Consider the following 24,764-nt stretch of genomic DNA (forward strand, 5'->3'; position numbering starts at 1 on the left):
CAGTTATTGTTACAAACTTTTAATATAATTGTACGAAAAGCGTGTATTTGTTATTAAATTAATTATTTGCTTTCTCTTGAGACGGTGGACTGGAACATGCCCATTTTTAAAAATGTTTTGTGCTTAAAGAGAATGTGCCTCCTATTTTGATGATGTAGATTTCAATATATTTTCTTGTGGGCTGAGTTTTTTGTTTATTTTGTTATTCCAATTATCTTTATTTTGATTTCTTGTATGTACTCTATAAGATTGTGAGTTAAAATTATACAATATAATAATAGGCTTACAATTTCTCTCCATTTAATTCTTAGAGTTTGCCTTATGTATTGTCTGCTTATATTATCACTCACACACCATTTCAGGAGTTTTATCTTATTGTTGAGTTATTGTTCTTATAATGTGAGAGTAAACTTTCTTTCCACAGAGGCGATGTGCTATGAAGTCTATACTGGCTAATGTTAATTTTGATTCATGAGGAAACCAAGGCTCTTCATGCATAAAATTTTAAAGCAAATGCTTGTGCGTGCGCGCACACACCACACACACACACACACACACATATTTATTTTACAAATCATTACAGCAGGATACAGTTTTATTTCCTTCCCTGTATTTGCAGCAATCTGTGTCTTCTATTGTAGAATTTCTATTAATGTTTCTGTGTACATGAGTTTGAACAGAAGTCAGTAATTTTTAGTACAATACTTTCTCAAATAGAGCATAAAAGTAACAGCAGTAAATGAGCTCTTAAGTATTACTACAATAAAAATATGAGCTTTCCTGAAGGGAAAAACATGTTTTGCAGTACTTATCATACTGAATTACCTTGCTTAGCATACATGTCATGTCCGAAGAATTCTTGTTTTATTTATGAGTGTTTTTAAAAAGGTGGAAAGGATAATTTCTTCTATTGCTTGTTTGAGATTTTATTCTTGAAGTTTAATTTGGGGTTTGGAGGTATAACTTACTGGTAGAGAAAATTCAGTTTTCTATCATGAGTTCAATGCCCAGCACTAAAAAAAAAAAAAAAAATTAACTTCTTAAGAATAAAGTGAAAATTAATTTTCTTTCCTGTTTTGTACCCCAGCCATTAGTTTTCATGGCAGATATAGCAATGTTCCTTCTTTAATCCTTCCAGAAATACTCCATGATTTATCTTTATGCAGGTCTGGAAAATCTTTCTTATTTTTAAACTTACTAATATCTATTATATGTCTCTCCTAGAATGTTCCTAGTGATTTTTTTAAAGAATTATTATGTATTATTTTAAAGTATGGCATAGGTAAGTTTTTTAGTCCTACAATAAATTTAGGTATAAATTAATTCTGGCAGAAGCAAAATCTTTGGGAGGTTAATTTTTTTCTAATTATTCCTATGTGCTTTTCCATTCATAGAAATTGTTATTCCTCTCATTAGTGTCTTAAAATTCCTTATGCACTTTTTATATATTTCTTAATGACTTTTCTTACATACATTTCATTTATTTTTTTGCTGTTATAACATAGTTGTTACACATTCTTCATCTTGCTGTTTTTAAATTACAAAATATTATACATTATTCCATTTTAATACAGTGCATCAACTACATTCATTATTGTGGCCCTATAATATTATGTGCCTGTACCAACTTCTATTTATCTAGTCATAGGTTGATGAAAATTTTTCCTGTTTTTAGCTTTTGATACTGTAAATACTATTGCAAAGCATTTCCTTGCTCCTCTGCAATTCTTCACATTTACAACCATTGCTTTAGAACAATTTCTTACAAATTGACTCGGTCTTAAGCTTTTGATGGATATTTTCCAGCAGCTCACCATATGAATTAGAATAGTGTATACTTTCATTATCAATATATCAGTGTGTCTCTTCTCCACACTCTAATCAGTACAGTATCTTTCCAAACATTTACCATTTTTAAAAAAATTCACTTCTCATTTAAATTGAAAACTTGTTAAAATTTAATAGTTATTCAAGAAGTGGGGATACAGTTCAGTGGTAGAGTCCTTGCCTAGCATGTGTGATCCTCTAGATTTAATTTCCAGCAATAGGGAAAAAAAAAAAGGTTGTTTATACTTTATTTTTTTATAAATTATACTTTTAATAAATATTTCCCATTATTCACTAGAATGCTTTATATTAAATAATTTATTACTTATAGTTCAGATATTTTTCCTTGTCATATTTTTTTTTGATTTTTCATTATTTTTATGCTACAATTTTGTTAATGTATATTAAACATTATTTTATTCTTAAGGTTGTGTCAAATTCAGTAAGTCTTTTCTTATCCTATAGTTTTGAAAATAATTCAGCTATTCTTATTTCTAAAATTTTATTTCATTTATTATATCAGTAGTTTAAGCCACTTGAAAATTTTTCTGTATTGAGTCAGAAAAATATTTTGAGTTATTATTTTTTCTGTAGGTCCCTTAAAATTGCATACTCCTAAGCCAATTAATCAGCTGCACATCAGTACCAAAGGATTTATAAAAATAATAATAATATATTGTATTACATTTTAGAGCTAATAGCAATTATATATTTCTCTTAGAATTTTCTTAGTGATGTTCTTTAGAGTATTACTTTAAAGTATGGCAAGTTTTTTAGTACTACAGTAAATTTATATATAAATTAATACTGGCAGAAGCAAAACCTTTGGGAGGTTAATTTTTTTCTAGTGATACCTATGTGCTTTAATATACATTGAAATTATTATTCCTCTCATTAGTGTCTTAAAATTCCTTATGTACCTTTTATATATTTTTTGATTTTTCCTATATTTCCTGTCTTTGCCTTTAGGTAGGCAAATGAATTTGAGCTCCTCATTTCCATTATGTGATTCTTTTTTGTTTTCCCCTTTCTCTATCAACTAGAACTTTCAGAACAATGTGAAAGGATAATGTTAGTGTCCCTGACCTATCTTCTTTCTTCCACTGATTCCTTTTTGAATGTGATCCTGATTTTTAGATTATTAATAGATTATGCACACATATTTATGCATGTATAATACAAATACTTTTAAAGAAGAATTCATACATTTTATTTTTAAAGTTATCATCCAGAATGGATTTTGAAATCTATTGTATTTATTTTATAAATTGGGATGATAAACTATTTTTTTTGATCTACTAGACTGAACAATCATTAATAGACTTCTGATTATTGAAATATTTTTGTCATTGCAAAATAGCCTCATTTAACCATAATCACTATTTTCTTCCTTTGCTGTTAGATTATGTTTGATAATGTGTAAAATAGAAATTTTATTTAGCAATCATAAGTGGTATCAGTATATCAATAATTGATTTCTTTTGTCCTGTTTTTTTTTTCTCTCTCTCTTTCATAGTTTTTGTCTAGGTTTTCTTTTCTATTAGTTTTAGTGAGGAGATATTTACCATTAATTTGTAGAAGTTAAAATCCACCCTTTTTGGCTTATAGTTATGACTAATGCACATATTCACAGAATCACCGCCATAATCAAAATAGAGATGCTCCTTCATAATCATGCCCTTCACTCTGCCCCTCTTTCTACTATCATCTACTTATCTGTTTGTAATTTCTATTGCTTTTACTTTGCCAGCATATTAAATAAAAGGAATAATATAGTACGTAGCCTTTTGTTTTCTTTCACTAATGTTGCGTGAGTGTTTGTTTCTTCATTTAGACCCTCTTTCTTGGTCTTCATAGTAGGTGGACTCAGAGAAGATCCCGAGACCAGGCTGTTACTTCTTTTCAGTTTTTTAATCAAGGGATTCTGGAGTTTACCCCTAAGGGTGAGCCACCTTCTCTGAAAATTGTGCTCCACTGTCACTTTTTAATATGTAGAACTACTGGCATCCTCTCTCAGAACCTTCCACAATCTCAGCATCCTCACCAGGCTTCCTTTAATACTGTAACATTTTGGCAACAGATGTCTTAAGGAGGTTAGGAAAGATGGAGCATTCCCCACCCCCTTTCTTTTTAAAAATGTATATAGTCTTGTAATGTAATTTCCTAAGGACAAGGTATGATATCATTAATGAAGCATTTTAAAACTATGTATCCTTTAACATGAATTAAGTGTAAATTTCTCTGACAAGAAGCTTCTGAATCTATAATTTACTACTGACTAAGGGCAAACTATAAACCAAAAGATGAAGAATCTCTTCAGAATTAAAATGTCACTAGTTTCAGTACATGCTCAGAAATATCTGACTTCTTCTTGTTTCATCATTTCAACATTTTCTGTTGTGGAACATTTCACCTATGAGTGATGTCTGGATTAAATATTCATAATAATTATGAAGACTTTATTAAGATTGTGTTAGTGTTCACTCTTTTGTCAGCAATTTTCATGGTAACAATAGGTTGCACATTTTATAAAAGTTTAAAAAATACTGATAATCAGTGTTTAGAGGGAATTTGTCAAATTTAAATGATAGTTGGGAGCAAACCTAAGGCTTAAGGTTTTTTTTATTCCAATTCTGTTATTTTGGATTATATAATAGTTTACATTTATATTTTCTGTGATTATTTTCAGCTTATAAAGTAAATAGTCATAATCATTTAGTTGCATTCTGATTACAGTTCAATTTAGATTGAAAAGAAGTTACTATTAATTCCATTTTACAGGTAAAAACATTTAAGTCCTCAACAGATAAAGACTTTTACAAAGACAAACAGCAGTTTATACCCATTGTTAAAAATCAAACAAGGGCTCCTACACTAAAATTAGGTATTCTTTCTTTTATGAAACTGCTCATCTGATATAAATATTTCTTCCATTTTTAAAAGTCTGAAATCTGGATTTTAATTTTTTTGAGTATTTGTATGGGTGATAGCATCTACTAAACATGCAGTTTTAATTTCATATAGGCTGTTTCATCATCAGTTACTGGGTACATTCAGCTTTTATCAACCCACAGCATGCTATTACTGGCCTGGCTGGGCAGGGTGTGAAACCTTCATCTGGAATGTGAATGATTTTGACTTGTGGACTTCTTGGCTCTATTTCAGTTGGATAGGACAGGATGCCCTCATTTGCATGCTCAGTTTCCACTGTGTCAGTTGGCTATCATCATAGCAACATTGTGCAGTGAAGGGCATAACACTATGCATCACACGTCCTCAATACCTCAGTGGTCACAATAGGACACATAGTTTTTGCTAATAGGTCTGCAAGTCTTCTGAACAGTTTTTCTGTTCTTGGCTGGAATTGTTTATACCCTGCAGTCAGCTGGAGGTCAAGGAGGTGGCCCTGCTGAACATGATAGGGCTTCCGAAAGCAGGTTCAACTCCAGTGAAAAATTGTCAGGTGACTCCTCCATATCAAGGTCTGAGATCTTTGATTAGCACTCTCCTGAATGTAAGAACTGGTATGAATGTTTTCTCCCTTGGTTAGGTGTTTGGGATGTAATAACGAACAAAACAGACAAAGTATCATCCCTGTTTTATTGTCTTGTAAAGAAGAGAGATGATAAACAAGTATGTACTGATTTTAAAATATACTTCAAAGAGAATAAATGGGCTATGATGATGTATAAACTATCTATCATGAGCATTTATTAGGCACCTAATCAGGAAAGACTACTCTAAGGAAATGAGATTAATAAGAAAATAAACCTGGTTACAGTTGACAGAAAACCGTTTGAAATTAAGTGAATAAATGACTAAGTACATTGGCTTACATATTCAAAGCATAGGAAACACACAGGGGCTTTGTAGAGAGGAACTAGCCTGAAAGACAATTTGAACTACATATTTGGATTTCCATAGGAAATGGTCTCTCTCCAGGTCTTTTCTGGTTCATTCTTTATGGTTCTTTTCTCTTCTATAATTTTTCATCTCAAGGACATAAGCACTAGCAGCATGAAGCATAGAGATCTGTATGAAAAGACTCTCTCAGCTTGAAAAGTTCTCTGGAAGTTTCCATACCTCCAGCCAATCACATTTCTATGGGGAGCGATGATTACAGCAGTCCACATTCAAAGGACTTGTTTAGACTTGGGAAGAATATTAATTTTCCTAAAGGAAAATATTTTAAAAAGTGGCACTGACATGGAAACAGGAAATATTTGAGAGCAGATGTCCCTTTCTCAAAATGTGTTTTCATCTTATAGAATTTAAGCCTAGTTCATTATTAGTAGGTCTCACAATGATTACTATAAGGCTTGACACATTTTTAAATTATAATTTTAGTAACTTCTAGATATCGATCCATTTTTTTTCTTTTAGGTAACTAAAAAAGTAACCTCAAATTTGTTTTCAAAGGTTGTTCCCATTTTCCTGATTCAGGCCTGATTGTGGCTGAAAACCTAATGGGGAAGTATATAGTAAGCTTCTTTCTTCCTTCCTGTGGAAAGCACTTTAATTATGTAACTCTCTTCATAAAAATCTGTTTTTTTTTTTAACTTTTCCCCTTAGTAGATCTGTAGGTATGTGATTAGCTATGAATGACAGAGTTAGTTTTAGTCAGTTCTTCTCAATCTATATTGTGTTGTATCTGAGCTTTGGTGAAAAAAATCTAAGAAAACAGAATATCTTCCATTTTGTCTTTTGTTTAAATTATTCTGGTATTTTTTTCATCAGAATTAGGTATACAAATTCAATAAATAAAAGCATGTTAATGAATATGCATCCTTTTGATTCATTTATTTTAATGAATATGTATATACCCAAGGTTTTCTAATTTCTTTTTAATGTTAGAATGAAAGAAATTGCTTCTTAAGAGATAGAGAAGTATAAAATCAATTGTACTTTAAAATGAATGGATTTTTACCTCAGACATTTTATTTCATTTACTTGAAGTATATAAATATTTTCTTAAGCCTATTAAAAATAAATTTAATTTCAGATCCTTTTGAAGCATTCATCATCTTTTCTATTCGCCATGAAATTCGAAGAATTGATCTTCATAAAAGAGACTATAGTCTACTAGTTCCTGGATTGAGAAACACCATAGCACTTGATTTTCACTTCAATCAAAGTTTACTTTATTGGACAGATGTTGTGGAAGACAGGATATACCGGGGCAAGCTTTCAGAGAGTGGAGGTAAATATGCTAACATGTTATTTAATGTTTAAGTTACTTTTTAAGTGAAAAAAATTAAAAAAAAAACTATATTGTTGTCAAAAAGAATTTTGGTTCATTTTTGACTTTGGACATTTATATCCCTATCTACATATGTTAAATCACGGAGGTCAGGCACAGGTGTGAAGAAATTTTGGGGGATAGGACTGGCCCCGCTGCTCACCTTATTATCAGTGTGGACTCCCCATAGATTTATGGTGAATATATTTATTTATCATGCAGGTAGGGGTGACTTCTACATACTAGCAGTCAAACTTTTCTGTAAGTAGTATAATTTGTTTCTTATTTTGTCACTATCTTTCAACATAATTCAAAGAATAATGAAAACGTTATTACAAAAATCCACTAACGTGAGCTAAATATTTTTGCTATAGTTTGATTTAGCCCTTTTGTCTTAATTAGATCTTTCTTAAGTAGCAAGGTTTTGAGATAAATATATACAATATTTCTCTGAAAATTAGCATTCCAATGGCACAGTATTTTCATCAAATTGTTAATTTTTTCCTAAATTGTCTTTGCAATTTTGAGAAATACCAATATTTAAACAATTTAATTATGATGTGTGAATTTGTGCTGTATGTCATATTACCACAATTTGATTTAAAATGTTGAATTTAAATCCATGGAATTAGTTGGTTAAAAGTTTTAAAAAAAACACTGTTAAAATATCTAACAAAAATTCCTAGTAATATCATAAACGCCAATGTTATTCAATTAGGAAAGTGCTTATAAAATGAAATCTTGAGCTGGGGATACAGCTCAGTTGGTACAGTGCTTGTCTGGCATGCACAAGGCCCTGGGTTCAATCCCCCAGCACAGCAAAAAAAGAAAAAAAAAAAAAAAGAAAAGAAAAGGTTGCAAAATGAAATCTTAAAAAATTTTGTAAAAAAAATTAAGTACTAGATAAATACAAATATTTGTAGACATTACTAAATTGTTTATTTTTATTTCATTGTACAATGGTGCTTTTTCTCTTACTGTATCCTTGTTATATTCTTAAGGTCTTGTACCCTGGGGAGGAGTATGTGATTTGGGCTTATCTTTATTAAGTTAAGTACAGTAATAGCTCTGTTATTGTCATGTTTCCAAAAAGAGAAAAAGTATGGAGGTTTATTAGCTTTGATGTATGTTGCCTCAGGTAGACTTTTTCTCTTTATTTTACTCTACTCTTGAAGATCAGCATTTGAATTAAATTGCACTAATTCTAAAGAGCTATTTTATTGTTTCCATAATCCCTTGTTCTTCCTACAAAGGTAGAAACAAAAAAAATAACAGTTTTGCAACCAATTGTTATTAGCCTCACAGTTGTTTAAAAATCCCATTTGCACTGGTGTTGATAGGATTAAATATCTCTGGTGAGGAAGATCAGTAATTCTAAGTTTGGGGATCCTTAATTTCCTTTGTGCCAAGTAAAATTTTGCAATCTCTCTCAAAGGTGAAATAATGTTTCAGTACTTTGTACTGTGGAGCTCAGGTAGACATTTTCCTTTGTTCTTTACACATTCCTTGAAAGGATCTACGGTTGCTTTCCTTTCCTTTTCAGGTGTCACTGCAATAGAGGTGGTTGTGGAGCATGGCCTAGCTACCCCAGAAGGCCTGACTGTTGACTGGATAGCAGGCAACATATACTGGATAGACAGCAATCTGGATCAAATCGAAGTGGCCAAACTGGATGGTTCCCTCAGAACTACACTAATAGCAGGAGCCATGGAGCACCCTAGGGCCATTGCTTTGGACCCAAGATATGGGTAAAGAAGTTTGACTTTTAGAGATTCACTTTGGCAAAAACATAATCTCGCATTGCTGGCTGCCTATGTTCCTGTGATTTGGGACACTGTGTCAGGAGGATCACAAATCAAAACCAGCCTCAGAAACTTAGGAAGACTCTGTCTCAAAATAAATAAGAAAAATCACTGGGTAATCACTGGCTCAGTGGTAATATAACCCTGGCTTCAATCTCCAATATCTCCCCCCACAAAAAAAGCATATATATATGCTTTTTATATCATATATATATATATATATATCATATATATATATCATATATATATATCACATATTTTACATATTATATATAACAAATATTTTACACATTTTATATATTATTACAATTATGTATAGTTATATAATTTTGGGGTACTGGAACTATATATACATATGTATATATGTTCACATTTATATATGCATACACATATATATACTTTCATTTTAATTTTGAATTCATTTATTCATAATTTATTAGTTAAAATACTTATTTTATGCATACATATGTATGTGTGTATAACTTTGAGTTTATGTATATATTTGTATATACAATATAACAACAAACTTAAGTTTATTACCACAGTTTGGTTAAAGGATTCTTTACATAGTTACTTTTAGAAGCTGAACATGTCTTTATTCAAAATATGGGCATTAGGCCCTATTGCAAGCTATTGCAACTCTTTTTCAAAGCAGTAATTTAATGAATTTCTCTTTGCCCCTGCCAAAGAGATGCTGTAATTGTTTCTAATGGTTGAAAACCACAGGGCTAGTCTTTGTTCTAAATTGTCACAGATGTTAACCCCTCACCCTTTATTTATTTTGTATGTTCTTGGAGTCAGTTTAAAGGAAAATTAAACTAAGCTTGAAGGAGTCCAGCAGTGTAATGCTGACTTTTGGTTAGTTTGAAAGACAAAATACATGATTCTGGAAAACAAAGGTTAAATGTTGCATATTGCAGGATATTTGCCCACAGTTCCCTTGATTGGTCTTTTTTTGAAGGAACAGATTCAAATTAGAAGATGTGAGTTCCTATTCCTACTCAGTCACTTATTTTCTGGGAAAATAATTTGTATTATCTTCCCTTAGATTCCAATTTTCTCTTGGGTAAATTAAGGATATTATCATCTTCATTAGTTTGTTTTTGAAGAGATTAAGGCAAATAATTTTTAACTAATATGGGAGGATGTTGTAGTTTCTGTTATTTGTTTCTCTAGTAATTAGTTTGCAAATCCTAGGCTATTGTCAAGTACAAAGAGTATTAGAAAAAAAAATATTACTTTTTTTCTCTCTACCTTTAAGCAATATGAAGTCGAGGAAGTATCAATGAGAGAGCAGAGTGAGTCAAGAGGGAGTTTAGTGAGATACAGAAAAGAGTTTCCCTGTGTTTAAGTAAGCATCCTGGTCATACTCTGGATTTTGCTTTGGTCTCTGCCCAAGATTCAGAAACTAATAGATGGGGAAGTTTATTTTCCTTTTCTCAACTCAAGCAGAAACTAAAGGGGCGAAACAGCTTCTCTAGAGAGGGTATTCCAAGTTGGTAACCCTCACTGGGATGTTTACTTTCCACGGTGTTTGAAATTTCTTTGAATCAGTTGCCAACATTTAAAATGTTGAAAGATTTTACAAAAATCCCTGATTTTCTAGCTTCTTTAGAAACTAGGGAGATCTGGCAATGTTGAACTGAGAAATGGAGGTTTCTTTTAGGCCCAAGGTGTTTTCTCTAGTTTACCCAATCTACCTTCACCCATTTCACTCACGACCTGCTGTTACAACAGTTCACCTGAAAAGACCTTTAAGTTTAGAGAAGTGCCATTATGTTTCAACAGTCTATCCCCAAGATAAAAGTAGACTGTTGGTCCTGATCCTTTACTACCCACAGAGGGTTCTCATGTTTAATAGTTTTATCCTCAGGTTAACCTGAGGATATGTACTTTTAGCTTTTTTTCTTTTCTTTTTTTTTTTTTTTTTTTTTTGTTGGTACTAATGATTGAACACAGGGTCTTACACATGCTAAGTAAGTGACCACTGAGCTACATCACCAGCCCTTTTGTTTATTTATTTTTGCAGGGGGGACAGGGTCTCACTAAATTAGTAAGGCAGGCCTCAAATTACTTCTGACCCTCCTGTCTCAGCCTCCAGAGTAGCATTATTTACAGGTTGTATGTGCCACCACATTCCACTTACCACATAGTATGTGCATGATAAATATTCTATACAATAAAAAAGTGACATTTGGAGAAAGATGTAGTTCTAGCACATATGCCCAAACAGAATGTAAAATGTGACTACTTCTCAAATTAAAATGGTACAGACAGAAAAAAAGAAAAAAATTACAGGTTTATGAAAGTTTTGTAAATGGTATGGCCAAAAATCAACCAACCAAACAAACAAACAAAAACAAATCCAGGAGATTTGAGTGATACTTCATTTTCTATAGCATTGTATTAATAATGCTTAGGATAAACTTGTTTGACTTAGTTTATCTGAGAATATCCAACCTGATAGAAAAAAAAATAGCTTGGAAACAAAATGGACACACAACCTGCTACTTAAATGAAATTACCAAACACTATTTCCATGATATTAAGGGATCTCCAGATTCTTTTGCACTCTCAGAGGAGAGAGCTAGCTGAAACTGAGCTAGCCAGTGAAGAGGGAAAACTTGATGATGGTCCTGAGAGAGATGGTGCTTTCCCTCACCAGCTGTTGCTATGAAATTGTGATATTATTTAAGATAATTACAATGGTAATAAAGTAATTTTAAAAAGCAGAGTAAGGAAATAACACTTACAAAATTGTTTCTGAGATACATGACCAAAGTTCAGGTGACAGTACTAAACCATTCTAGTCTTAGAATTAATTGAAAGGTTGACAGATTTGGCTGTCATGATTAGATAGGATTTTTACTATTAAAATTGTTTTGTACAATATTGACATGATTAAGATATGAAGTTTAGGTGAACACCTCAAAGCATCATTGTAGCAATTACATTTACAAAATTAGTGCACTGTTACAATAGTTTCTGGTTTATTAGATATTTCAGTAAAACATTCTCAAATTATTTTAAACATTGAGCCTTTTAAAAGGTAGACTGGGAACATAGGAACAATAAGAACCCATGCATATACAAACACACAAACATAGATACACACTAACAGCAAAGTCAAACTAAGCACAAGAAAAAGAACAATGAAAAATCATTTTACTTAAAATTCAGTTACTTCCTTCATGCTATGCAAAATAGAAGAGTATGATTTTCCCTTTTTTTCTCAAGTTATTCATGAAATATATAAGGAAGCTGTGAATCAGCATTGATAGGAGCTCCAAAAAGGCATTTAAACTTATTTTTGAAAGTTTGTATTTTAGGAGAAATGTACTGGATAATTTTTGAGAAGTATAATTTGTGTAAATACTATCATTTTTTCCTACTAAATTATAAGCTTTTCTCATGAAGAGAGAAATTATTTCCAAGTCTATGAAATCCACCATAGCTCTTGGCATATATAATGGTGCTCAATAAATGATTCTTAAACAAATGAATACATGCACATGTATGGACTTTGTTTATGTATAACTTACAGGAACTCAAAAATATACTTTAAAGAACAAAGTGTACAGTATAAGACAGCTAATGGGAAATTCTATAAACTGTTTACCATGACAAAGGAAAAGAAAGGTTTGCAGCTAGCCACTTTGCTCCCTTAGCATGGGAGAAAAGAGAGAGAGAGAGAGAGAGAGAGAGAGAGAGAGAGAGAGAATAACATGAGCCCCATGTGAAGTTCATGTGAAGTTGCTACAGCAATCAAGAGCTCTGTGACACTTTTTAACAAAATTATTTTATACAATATTGACATGATTAAGATATGAAGTTTATGTGAACACCTTAAAGCATTGTTGTAGCTTTAAGAAGTATTTTCAATCAACTACTTTGCTTCCTTAGTATCAAATCCACTGGCCTTCCTTCTATGTGATAGAGCATATTGCCTTCATGCCACATTCCTCCAGTGTTTTAGATTTTGACTCAGTGTCTCAAGTGACAAGCCGTTCTAAGATGGTAAATTGGGACTCTTAGGAAAGAGGCAGTTTTCTTTCATTCCGTTGTAAGATATTGCACTTATTGCTAAGGTGACCTGAAAGAGTACAGGAATCCTTTTTAAACATGAAGCTATTATTAGGGAGTAGCAGGCACCAGCAGGGTACTCAGGTCAGTTCTTGAACTTTCATTCCCTTTATTCTCTGGTACTGCCTGGCATCTTCCTGCTGTATTACAAGTATTTCGTTTTCAGTTATGGGTTCTGCTATTACAGTTTCTCTGGTTAAAGTAGAATTAGTCATTGAAGATTAGTGAGATATCTAAATAACATTTTAATTTTATCTGGGAATATTCTATAAAAAACTAGTTTCTACCCATTGTTGGTTTTAGATGACCCAAAGATTATAGATAAATATTTCTTTGCTTTTGCAAAGATCATTTCTTTTAACCTTCTGCAGCTTGACCTGCTAGATGATAATGTCCTTTTCATGCCTATAATGGTACAAGTTGTTCATGGTCCATTGAGTCAATTTTATCCAAACACAGAGTAGCCCATGATTGCAGAAACTGCAGAATCCTGGGACTATAGTTTCTTTTTAAAAAGCCATTGTGGCTGAACATTTCAATATGTCCTGTTCAAAGAGATATTCAGTCTTTGTATATTTAAGGAAATAATGCACTTATTGAAATGCTAATATATTTTAACCATATAATAAGAAAGAAATAGCAAATAATGATTTTGTTAAAATAATTCATTGTATAGGTTACCAAAAAGTGCCTAGAATTTTAGGAAACAATGATCCTTGAATTCAATCCTTAAGATTGGTTGTATGCACTGACTTGTGACAAAATCAAGAATATTTTAGCCTAACTAATTCTAGAACATGTTATTTTATATAAAGTGTTGAAAGTTTCCTACCCAAATTGTTCACAGATTAGTACCATCGTAATCACTATAGAAGAAGCCTACTAACTCCAGAATGTTTAGTGAAAAAATGAAGGGCTCACTTAGGTATAGAATGCTGCAAAGTGTCACAAGCCATATTCTTCTCCCCACTGGAAAAAAAATATGTTTTAAACACCACATGCCTATTTCTGAGAAAGCTAAGTATATAAAATGCAGAATTTCAGGGCTACTGACACATGAATTGAACTTTCAACTGAGGCTTCACTGAATAGAAAGAGGGAGACAATAATTCCTCTTTTATTATACAGGGAAAAGATACTTCAGGAGTCTCATGTTATCTTGTAGAGTGTGAGAACTGGTCTTACCCAAATCTGGTATGGCACTTCCACAACTACTCTGAGGCTACCTATGACTCTCAAAATTCACTAAACTTGTTTTCAGGGATTATTTTTCCTTTTTTAAACTCACAGGCCTCTCCACTTAATTTTGTTGATCAAGTTCTCACCATGAATTTGATTGATGCTATGTTGGTGTTTATTTCTATTTTAAATTATATTTCCTGAAGCTATTTTAAAGAAAAGCTGACAAATAATGATCTGATGACAATGAAAGATACGTGCATCCAAAATTACATTTATAGTGAGACCATTTCACTTTCATTGATTTCAAGAAAGACATTTTAACTACTTAATTGAAGAGCCTATCAGTCTTACACTGATTAACCTTTGTTGCACTTTGTATTTAAATGGCACCACATTATATTGTTTGGGGGTTGTTTTTACATATAAATTAAGTAATACTAAAGTTTCCAGATAACTACTATTTTTCATGCAAAACGATCTTTTTAGTAGACTTTCATCTTTTCAGGAAAAAAAAAAAACAAAAAAAAACCAATAACCTTTTACAAATATCCTCATGAACATTTTTTTAAATATTTTGTCTATTTTATTTTAAAGCATTTATGCTTAAACTTTGATTATAGAAATGATCAAATACACAAATTAGAAGGATAGAAAGCTCTCTTGTATCCCTTACCCAATTTCAACATTATTAATTAAAACCTCATCTTTCGGGATGTTACTGTTCACTTTTATTCTTTCCCAGCAGTTTAATTTATTCAGGTATTCCATGGCCAAAACTGTCCATGAATCTGTAATTATTTCTAAAGTTCTTAACCCATAGTGGGTTTCAAACTATCACTTCCTCAGAGGAAAAAAAGAGACCATTATAACATGAGCCAATGAAAGTGCTTCTCCTTGATTGCCACCTGTAAGTTGGCACTTGACTTCCATTCTCTCTCATAGCAGTTTTATCCTTCAAAATATTTTACAGGTTGTAATTCTATCTTCATGAATGGATTTAGTGTGTATCTTGCTGAGGATACTAAGCCTCCAGGTGAGATATTACACGGTTTCTCCTGTGATTTTTCACTTACCAAGTGCTGAGTGTATAGTAGGTATTCACTTAGTGTTTGAGAAATGACTGACTGAAACAATAGCATTATTTCTTTTTCTTCAGAATTCTTTTCTGGACAGATTGGGATGCCAATTTTCCTCGAATTGAATCTGCCTCTATGAGTGGTGCTGGAAGAAAAACAATCTACAAAGACATGAAAACTGGGGCTTGGCCTAATGGACTAACTGTGGACCACTTTGAGAAAAGGATAGTTTGGACAGATGCCAGGTTTAAAAATGATCTCTTTTATATATTTTCTTTAACTCTCTTCATATAATATTAACAATATTGATAAGTGCTCAATGTACAGTTATGTAGAGACATTAAAATTAGTGATTATTAAAAATTTAGACAAATCAGATACAGGTCCATAAAATATTCACAGAACATTTACTGTTATTTATTTGAATTACATGATTATATTATTGGATTATTTGAGCTTTGATCAACTACTGATATATTTACATTTCTCTAGGTCAGATGCTATCTACTCAGCCCTTTATGATGGAACAAACATGATAGAAATCATCCGAGGCCATGAATACCTTTCTCATCCCTTTGCTGTGTCTCTATATGGGAGTGAGGTCTATTGGACAGATTGGAGAACCAACACATTGTCCAAAGCCAATAAATGGACAGGACAGAATGTCAGTGTGATTCAGAAAACCAGTGCACAGCCTTTTGACCTTCAGATATATCATCCCAGTCGACAGCCACAGGGTAAGTGCATGTCACATGTTTACCACCTAGAAAGTATTTTCATACTTATTACAAAATATGTGAACTGTAAAATAACTTTAGGAAGTTAACAACAATTAGTATTATATATGTGTGTTTACTGTGATGGAAGTGATTTCAGCCTTTATTTACATTAGATCAGGATTCTTCTCTTTCTCTTTCTACTTTTCTTCATATAGAAATAAATAGGCAAGTCTTTAAAAACTAAAGATTTTACACTAAGTCCTCCAGTTGTTAGTCACCACCATTGCATCAAAAAGACATTGTTGGTTATTGCATAAAGTCTTTGAGTTTGGAATATAATGACCAGTCAATATTAGAGAACACCAAGGACATATCTATGCTCCCCCCACACACCCATAGCCACTGAGAGTGGAGAATGATTTATGAGAAAGAATGTACTGTTTCCTTGAGTTCCTCCATTTCAAGAGAAGTGAGTTGATGACTGTGTTGTTTCCTTTCCCCATGTATCCCCCCCTAGTGATTCAATAGTAATCTCCTTCTTGGTTTTGTGGTTTTGTCTCCTTCACTATTCTTGCCAATGTTCTTTTCACAAATCTCAAATTTATTATTTTCCTTTTTGGAGTACCACTGCCATTTGAAATAACATGGTGGAGGAGAGTTACAAATATTTGCAGGCTGTATAAATTGTCACCTTCTATCATTCATTCTGTCAAGAAATAACAAGCTTCATATCAACCATATTTTTCTCCAATCTCATACATATTCATATTCACATACACATTTATTTATTAGCATGTACATTACTTATGCTTAAAAATATGGTTCTCCCCACTGTATAGTGTTTCCTTCCTCCCTCCCTCTCCTTTCCTCTCTTTCTCTCCTCTGCCTTCCTTCTTTCCTCCCCTCCCCTCCCCTTCTCTCCCCTCCCCTTCTGTCTCCTTCCTTCCTTCCTTCCTTCCTTCCTTCCTTCCTTCCTTCCTTCCTTCCTTCCTTCCTTCCTTCCTTCCTTCCTTTCTTCCTTCTGCTAGAAAATAAACTCAGGGTATCTCACTTTGTATGCAAGAATTCTACCACTGAGCCAGGTCCTTATTTCATATATATGTATATATTTATTTAATTTGACATATATCCTATTTTTAAGTGCTAAAATTCACTATAATGATGGAGGAAACTTCCTTGTCAAAAATGCTTCTTCTTTCAAAATGCATAAGAAGTGAAACAAACAACAAATAAAGATACCAGAAAGACAAGTTACTCCTTTAGAATGACTGGAAATTTATCAGTATTTTAGGAGTCACTTCACCTATAAAATGATAGTACTTGCTTATTTTCAAACTGTTAAAAGAATTGTACAAAAATAAATAGAAATCGTAATTTTCACATTATAAAATTATCCCTGTGTGCACAGATATCTGTGGAAGATCAGATAAGAGTTTTAGGCATTTTTTATGTTTCATAAAAGTTGAATGCATTATAAAATTAATCCATAAACTATGACGCAATGTGGTGAAAATAGCTGCTGCATCATACCTAGTATCACTGAAATCTGGCAAAAATAAAGCAATAAGAACATCCTTTACTTGCACATATTTTCTTATATGTATATATTTAAAATAGGGAATCAGGGGAAGGGGGTGTAGATTTGTGTTTAAGTACTTGGCATGTGCACAGCTCTTGGTTTGAGTCTCAAAACAGGAAGTATGTAAGTAAATAAAGAAATAAATAAAGAAATGTGCTTGAATTTTCCATTGTCAAATGTCAAAACTTTCATATGCTGATGTTTGCATCAAATTCCTGAAAACAAGAATTGAGATTAGTTTTTTTTTAGAGAGAGAGAGAGAGAGATTTTTTTTAATATTTATTTTTTTTTTAGTTTTCCGTGGACACATCTTTATTTTTATGTGGTGCTGAGAATCAAACCCAGCGACCTGTGCATGCCAGGCGAGCGCCCTACACTTGAGCCACATCCCCAGCCCAAGAGATTAGTTTTTAATTGCAAAGTGCTTCTAAAAATTTCATTCTTTTCAAATATTAAATCAATTTCTAAAGGAAAATTGCTAATATGAATAAATTACTTTATATTAGTAATTATTTGTTTACCAATAAGTTCATTAAGCTTCATTATTAATATAAAAAATGTCTACATTGGATGGAGAAAAATCTTCTTCTCATCTAACAAATTAGATTCTGGCATTCTTTTCCCTTGAACCTAGCTATATTAGGGAAATAAATATCATACATATTTCATATTACATCAACATTTGCATATATTTTGTTTGAATTTACTCGATAAACCAATTGTTTGGCTTTAAAATGTTTAATTTTTCCTGATGAGAAATGGACTGTAATTAAACATAGGTTGCATGAATTAAGAAATTATCTTATTTTCTTCACAGAGTACACTTCAGTCTTGTGGGATTGCATAATTAACATTTGGTTCTCCTTTAAAATATTATAGTTATGCATCGTTGAATCTTTTTTACCTACATCCATGCTTTAGAAGATTAATTCACTTTCCTAATTTTCAGATTGCTGCCATTTTGGAGCATATACTAACATGCATTCATGAGCAGGCATATGAATTAAAATGTTCTTAAAACTGACAATAATCTTCATCATAGAAATTTTAAGAAAAAATAATTTATGTGCATACAAGTCATAGTTCCTACCAATATAATATATCTAGCTCAGACTGACAAACTATAGCCCCCAGTCTAAATAGCCCTCTCTGTTTTATAAATAAACTTTTCTTTGAGGGTAGCCACAGATATTCATTTAACCATTTCCTCATGTCTACTTTTGTGCTATGGGAAAAGAGTTGAAGAGTTACTGCTGAGTGCATAAGGCATGCAAAAGTGAAAATATTGACTATCTGGCCTTTTCCAGAAAAGAATGCCAATCAGTGCTTTAGTTAGAGAGATAAGTGTATATTCCTATAAAGCACATGCATATATGCCACAAATTAGAAAACAGCACAGACTGGGACTATAGCTCAATGATAGTGCATATACTTAGCAAGCAGGAGGCCCTAGGTCAATTTGCATCACCAAAAGAAAGAAAGCAAAAAGAAGGAAAGAAAGGAGATGAACACAAAATATGACATTAAAAAGTAAATGATCTTAAGTTTTGTAGCGTCAGTAATAACAACTAATATTCCAAAGTAGAAAAATCAGCAACTCTGGCTTCATTAGAAAATGTTTCATGGCAGAGAAAGGATTTGAACTATGCCATGAGGAAGGTTAATGTTAATATGTTGATGGAATTCTAAGAGAAAAAAATGATGAGGTGAACGTGTGAAAAAGACAAATTATCACTTTCAGGGAACAATGAAGAATCCATTCTGGTGTGTACATAATATGTATATAGAAGGAAACTGGTATCTGAAGCTGGAAAACAGGTTAGTATTTTAGAAAGACAGTGTGGTGTATTTGGGGCTGTACCACAGAGTACCAGTTACATGGCTGTAGCCATCATTCAAAGATGAGGAAATAACACTTTTTGTTGGAGGGGCAGGGAAAAATGGAAACATGTGTTAGGGAAACTGACAATTCTTGACAAATGCTTAAATATGGTTGAGAAAGATAAGTGAAAATGTTTGCGTGGAAGACTGGTGACTTCTTTAACAAAAGCAAACATAATGGACTAGGATAAAGAACTAGAGGGTGAATGGGAGTATCAGGTATACCAATCTGACTAGTGCTGAGGAATCATAGGAAAACTGTTGGAGATAAGCATGAGACTTTGTAAGCAAGAGAGTGGGAAATTATCTAAAATTGTTAGGCTAATCAGATATATGGTCAAGTCTGTATTTTAGAAAGATAACTAAATGTATGGATAAAGTTTAGAAATCAAGAAAGTGGTTAGAAGTTTACTGTTCCAACTGAGGGAGGAGATGGAGAATCTAATTAAACAAACCAGTGACCAGAGACTTGGAGAGAATGGAGGACAGAGTTAAGGTATAGAAAATTAAGCTACTTGGTAGGAGTTCTTTGTCTTGTCTGCTCTCATCTACCAGCTCTTTTCATCATGTTTGGTGTTTTGTAAATATTTATACAACGTGTAAATAAAAGGTGTTGGGTGCTACAAGGGCCTCTAAGATTATTTGTTTGTTCACCTGGAGTTTAGACCATTTAAACTATCAGTGAATCCAGGCTGCCAGGTATATTTGCATTTCATCAATTAGGACTGCATATAGCATTCTATTTTGAAAGGTCAGCATTCCCTTTCTCTTGTTTCCAAATGTAATGGTACATTGTTGGTCTTACAGGAATTTACAACCTCTTTATTTATACTAGATATTTCAGTATTATTTGCTTCAGTCAGCTTTGCATTGCTATAACAGAAAGACCCAAAGAATAATTTAGAGAAGGAAAATTTTATTTTGGTTTAGGGTTTCAGAGGGTCAGTTCATTGTCAGCTGACTCCATTGTTCTGGGCCTGAGGTGAGGCCCTCATGGTGCAAGGGCATGGCAAAGGAAGGCTGCTCAGGACATGATAAACAGGAAGCAGAGAGAGCCTGGTTTATCAGGGACAAAATATAAACCTCAAAGTAATGTCTCCAGTGACCCGCTTCTTCTAGGCACACCCTACCTCCCAATAGTCACCACTACGTCAGTCACTCAAGTGGATTTTTCCACTGATTAGTTTGTAGATGTTATGATATTACCTCTGAACCTTCTTACATTGTATCACATATCAACTTTTTTGGGGCACTTCATAACCAAACCATAACAGGTAATTTTCTTGAAATAGTTAATTGCTTTATATTAAGGGTATGTGAACCTTTTCTGTCGAATTAGGTAATAAATATAAGCCTTTGTGAGACATATGGTCTCTGCTGAACCTGGTAATCTCTGCCATGTAATGTAAAAAAAGACATAGATAATATGGCAACTAATGTACATGGATATGTCAATAAAACTTTATTTACAAAAACATCAGCATACTCAATTTAGACCAGGGAGCACCATCTGTTAATCCCTGCCTTATGTTCAAATGTGAGTATTCTAAGCCAAATTCCTTAATTTACTAATTTGAATAGACAGCTGTGTTCAAGTAAATGGTTAGATAGAACATTTTTAAAATATTTAACATTATTATTTCTTTTTAAAAAATATTTACTATTTTTTATTTATATGTGACAGCAGAATGTATTACGATTCTTATTACACATATAGAGCACAATTTTTCATATCTCTGGTTATATTCAAAGTATATTCATACCAATTCGTGTCTTCATACATGTACTTTGGATAATAATGTCCAACACATTCCACCATAATTTCTATTTCTATTAATACTCACTCCCTTCCTCTCCCACCCCTATCTAGAGTTCATCTATTCTTTCCATGCTCCCTCTCCCTACCTCACTATGAATCAGCCTCCTTATAACAGAGAAAATATTAGGCATTTGTTTTTTTGGGGATTGGCTAACTTCACTTAGCATTATCTTCTCTAACTCCATCCATTTACCTGCAAATGCCATAATTTTATTCTCTTTTATTGCTGAGTAATATTCCATTGTGTATATATGCCACAGTTTTAAAATTCATTCATCTGTTGAAGGGCATCTAGGTTGATTTCACAGTTTGGCTATTGTGAATTGTGCTGCCATTATTTCAAAGTGAGAAAAGACAAAAAGGGAAAGTAAAAATTCTTTGAGAATTTTTCAAGCTGTGAAGCATCAAATATTATGACTTATACATTACAGTATTATTATTAATATAGATACTGATTTACAAAGTCAATGTAATTTTTTCTATGCATATAGTTTAATATCTTCAATTATAAAAATGTGTTTTATCATAATTGTAGCATGCTAACAGGTGGTATTATTCTAGGCTAAAAACAATTATATACAAAGTGAAATTCAAGTACCTGTCATTTTACTGTCATAAATTTTGCTTTTAATTTCCCTAAGAGGAATCATCTCCTGTATCATTGTTTTTGAATCAATCTCTTCTCCTTTCTTTTGCTTTCCTCTCCTTTAGTCCTCATTCTTCTTTTGTTCTTCTTCTTCCTCATTGTTTTTTATCTTTTTCAAGAGGGGGGAAATTTGAATTTTCTTTTGCTACCTGTCACATGAGTAACCCTAATAGTTCTCTAACCTCACCTCTTCTTTGACCTCCTCTCCTGCAATATTTTGTCACCTCTATAAGCTGAACACCTACCCTTCAGTTTAGGGAAACTGAAGTCCCGTAGGGACTCAAATTACAACAGACAAAACTAAATGGTAAGAAAGAGCATACTATTTGGTGCTTTCTCTGTGTGAATCACACTAAGGAATCTCCAGCACAACTTTTTGGTTTTTGCTAATGTTTTGTTGTTGTTAAATTAATGGATTTTCTTAGGAGAATAGAGTTCTTTGGGGATCTTTATTTATTTGTTCTTTTTAACAAATGCAATGAGATGCATTACTTTTATCATTTTGATGTGGGGAGTTCAGCAGATTGCCTAATCCACACTGATTATTTATCAAATTCAGTTATTTCATATATCCTCTAAAGTCATAGTTTCTTGATAATTTTATTCTTTAAGTTTCAAAACCATAGAAGACTAACTGTAACTGTTGTCACAGAGGAAAGATATCCTTTTTCACTACCCATACTAGGTTCTTGGCTAAGGTCACTATAATAAAAGATTAAAAAGAGAAAAACACAGTCCCATAAAAGGTTTTATAGATAAGGATCCTTCATTAAGAAATGAAGACCCAAAGAAATGGGTAAAATTTGTGTATTTTTATGCTGGGTTTGATGAACAGTGGGAAGCTATGGAGAATTAAAATAAAACACAGGTGGTTAGAGCTAATGGTAATAAGCTAGGGGGAACCTAGGAAGGCCTGTTTGTTCAGATTCTTTTCTGAGGCCTTTTCAGAAATGAGGATATACTTCTTTCTTTCCTCTGGGTATGTGGAGTGCAATTCATACATGAGATTCTCATCAGCGGCTTTAGGGAAAGTCAGAAATCCTTTATAGGTTTTATGACCTGCCTCAGGAAAGAAGGATGAGGAGAAGGTCAGAGAGACCTCTCTGCCTCTGCCGTTTTTCAATACGTCAAGGTGACATATTTGCGGGTAGCATGTCCTGAACTCTGTCACTTCTCAGAGCAACAGGTCTACCTGTTAGAAAGATAACATTCATTAGTCAAAACTGAAATATTCCTAGTGAGGTCTGAAGGTCTAATTTTTCTTCCTTCAATTTAGTAGCTCAGTACTAAAAAAACACCTTACTCTACTAAACAGGCTTTTAAAAATAAGATTAAAGAGTAGTTATTGGGGGGTGGAGATATAGGTCATTTGGTAGAGTACTTGCCTCACATGCACAAGGCCCTGGGTTCAATCCTCAGCACCACAGGGGAGAAAAAGTAGTTATGGGTTAATTGAAAGTAAAATCTTATTCAATAGTCAAGATAGAACAAGAAACACAAAACAATAAGACCATGACCTGGAACTGAAAATTTGATATCCCATGATAAATTTGAAAATATTATGAGTTATTTATACAATGAAATTTAGCAAGTATGTGTATGGGGCAAACTTCGTCATAAAATCAGTTGATACAGAAAAATAGATCATAATAAAAAAGGGACTTGAAGTAAGAGTGTATATGTAAGAGCAGTTTCCTAGGAAAGTTGTGGGAGTTTTATGCTACCGTAAAAAGGGAGATTAGGAAAATAATAGCATTCATTGAAACTCTTAATGACCAGGTTATTTTATAGTCTACGTGAATTTATTAAATATGAGATTTAGTTAATTATTCCTGATTGTCAGACCAAAACCTTTGAAAGCCTTTGCGTCTAAGGCTCTTTATCTTAGAGGAAATTAAGGAAGTTGTCTTTCTTGTTATCTTTGAGGGGGGAAAATGTTTTCAGTAAGGTAACAGCTGTGTGTGACTGCCTATTATCATCATATTAATCACCCTCGTAATGGGTGTTACATGGGAAACTTTACCTTGAATCATGAAGTGAATAACCCCTGTCAACCTCAGAGGTTCCCTAATACATTCTTCCATCTTCACTGTTAATATTTCACTGTGTAATTTACAGCTCCCAATCCTTGTGCAGCTAATGACGGCAAAGGGCCCTGCTCTCACATGTGTCTGATCAATCATAATAGGAGTGCCGCTTGTGCCTGCCCCCACCTGATGAAGCTTTCCTCAGACAAGAAGACCTGCTATGGTAAATTTCATACAGTTCTTACCTAAAATCCAAATTGAATTCTCTCAAAGTATATTAGATTTTACTCAGAGGAAAGTAGAAGAGGATTTTAACATCTTTAAAAAAAAATTAGCTTTTTAGTTGTTGCTATTTCCAGCCACTATTGATGATTCATCTACTTTTGGAGAGAGTGACAAATTTTTAAAATGTGTGAAATGTTGCACTTTGCTATTTATTACCTTATTCATTTTTTTCTTGCTACTTTCTTATTTGGTGTGTTAGCAGAATTTATCTCTGCAAAGCAGGGAAATTTGGTAAGTAAAAGTGCATTATAAGAAAATGATGATGTAAGTAACCTGCATAACAAAGAAGTACTTAACAGCTTTAATCTCCTGCTCTTATTTGAAAGTCACTTTAGCATCATTTTGTAGAGGATTATTAACCTGAAAGGTATAAAATGAAGTAAAATATATAACATGGAAAAGTTTTTTTAAATATTTAAGTCAAAACATGATATTTGTGAATAAAAATGAGAGTATTTTTTGTTAATAATTCTTATTTATTTGTAAAGCAATTACTTATTATTAAGGGAAGAAAAGAGAATTATTCATCAAAACTTAATTCAGGACTGTAGGTACACGTGGCTTTAATTTCATATAATAATAATATATCTCAAATATTA

General features: G+C 32.6%; 1 protein-coding gene across 1 annotated transcript in view; it reads left to right on the plus strand.

Annotated features, from left to right (window-relative positions):
* Window positions 1-24,764, plus strand: part of Lrp1b (LDL receptor related protein 1B) — a 1,856,415-nt gene that overhangs the window by 1,185,574 nt on the left and 646,077 nt on the right. Inside the window, exons 24-28 of the mRNA XM_058585368.1 lie at window positions 6,830-7,027; window positions 8,610-8,814; window positions 15,290-15,454; window positions 15,702-15,946; window positions 23,972-24,103. Coding sequence (XP_058441351.1) covers window positions 6,830-7,027; window positions 8,610-8,814; window positions 15,290-15,454; window positions 15,702-15,946; window positions 23,972-24,103 — 945 coding nt within the window. The remainder of the gene's footprint in view (window positions 1-6,829; window positions 7,028-8,609; window positions 8,815-15,289; window positions 15,455-15,701; window positions 15,947-23,971; window positions 24,104-24,764) is intronic.

This window comes from Marmota monax, unplaced genomic scaffold, assembly GCF_021218885.2.
Source record: "Marmota monax isolate L192 unplaced genomic scaffold, Marmota_monax_Labrador192_F-V1.1 WCK01_AAM20220418_F8-fsc00034, whole genome shotgun sequence".
In the NCBI taxonomy this organism is placed as follows: domain Eukaryota; kingdom Metazoa; phylum Chordata; class Mammalia; order Rodentia; family Sciuridae; genus Marmota; species Marmota monax.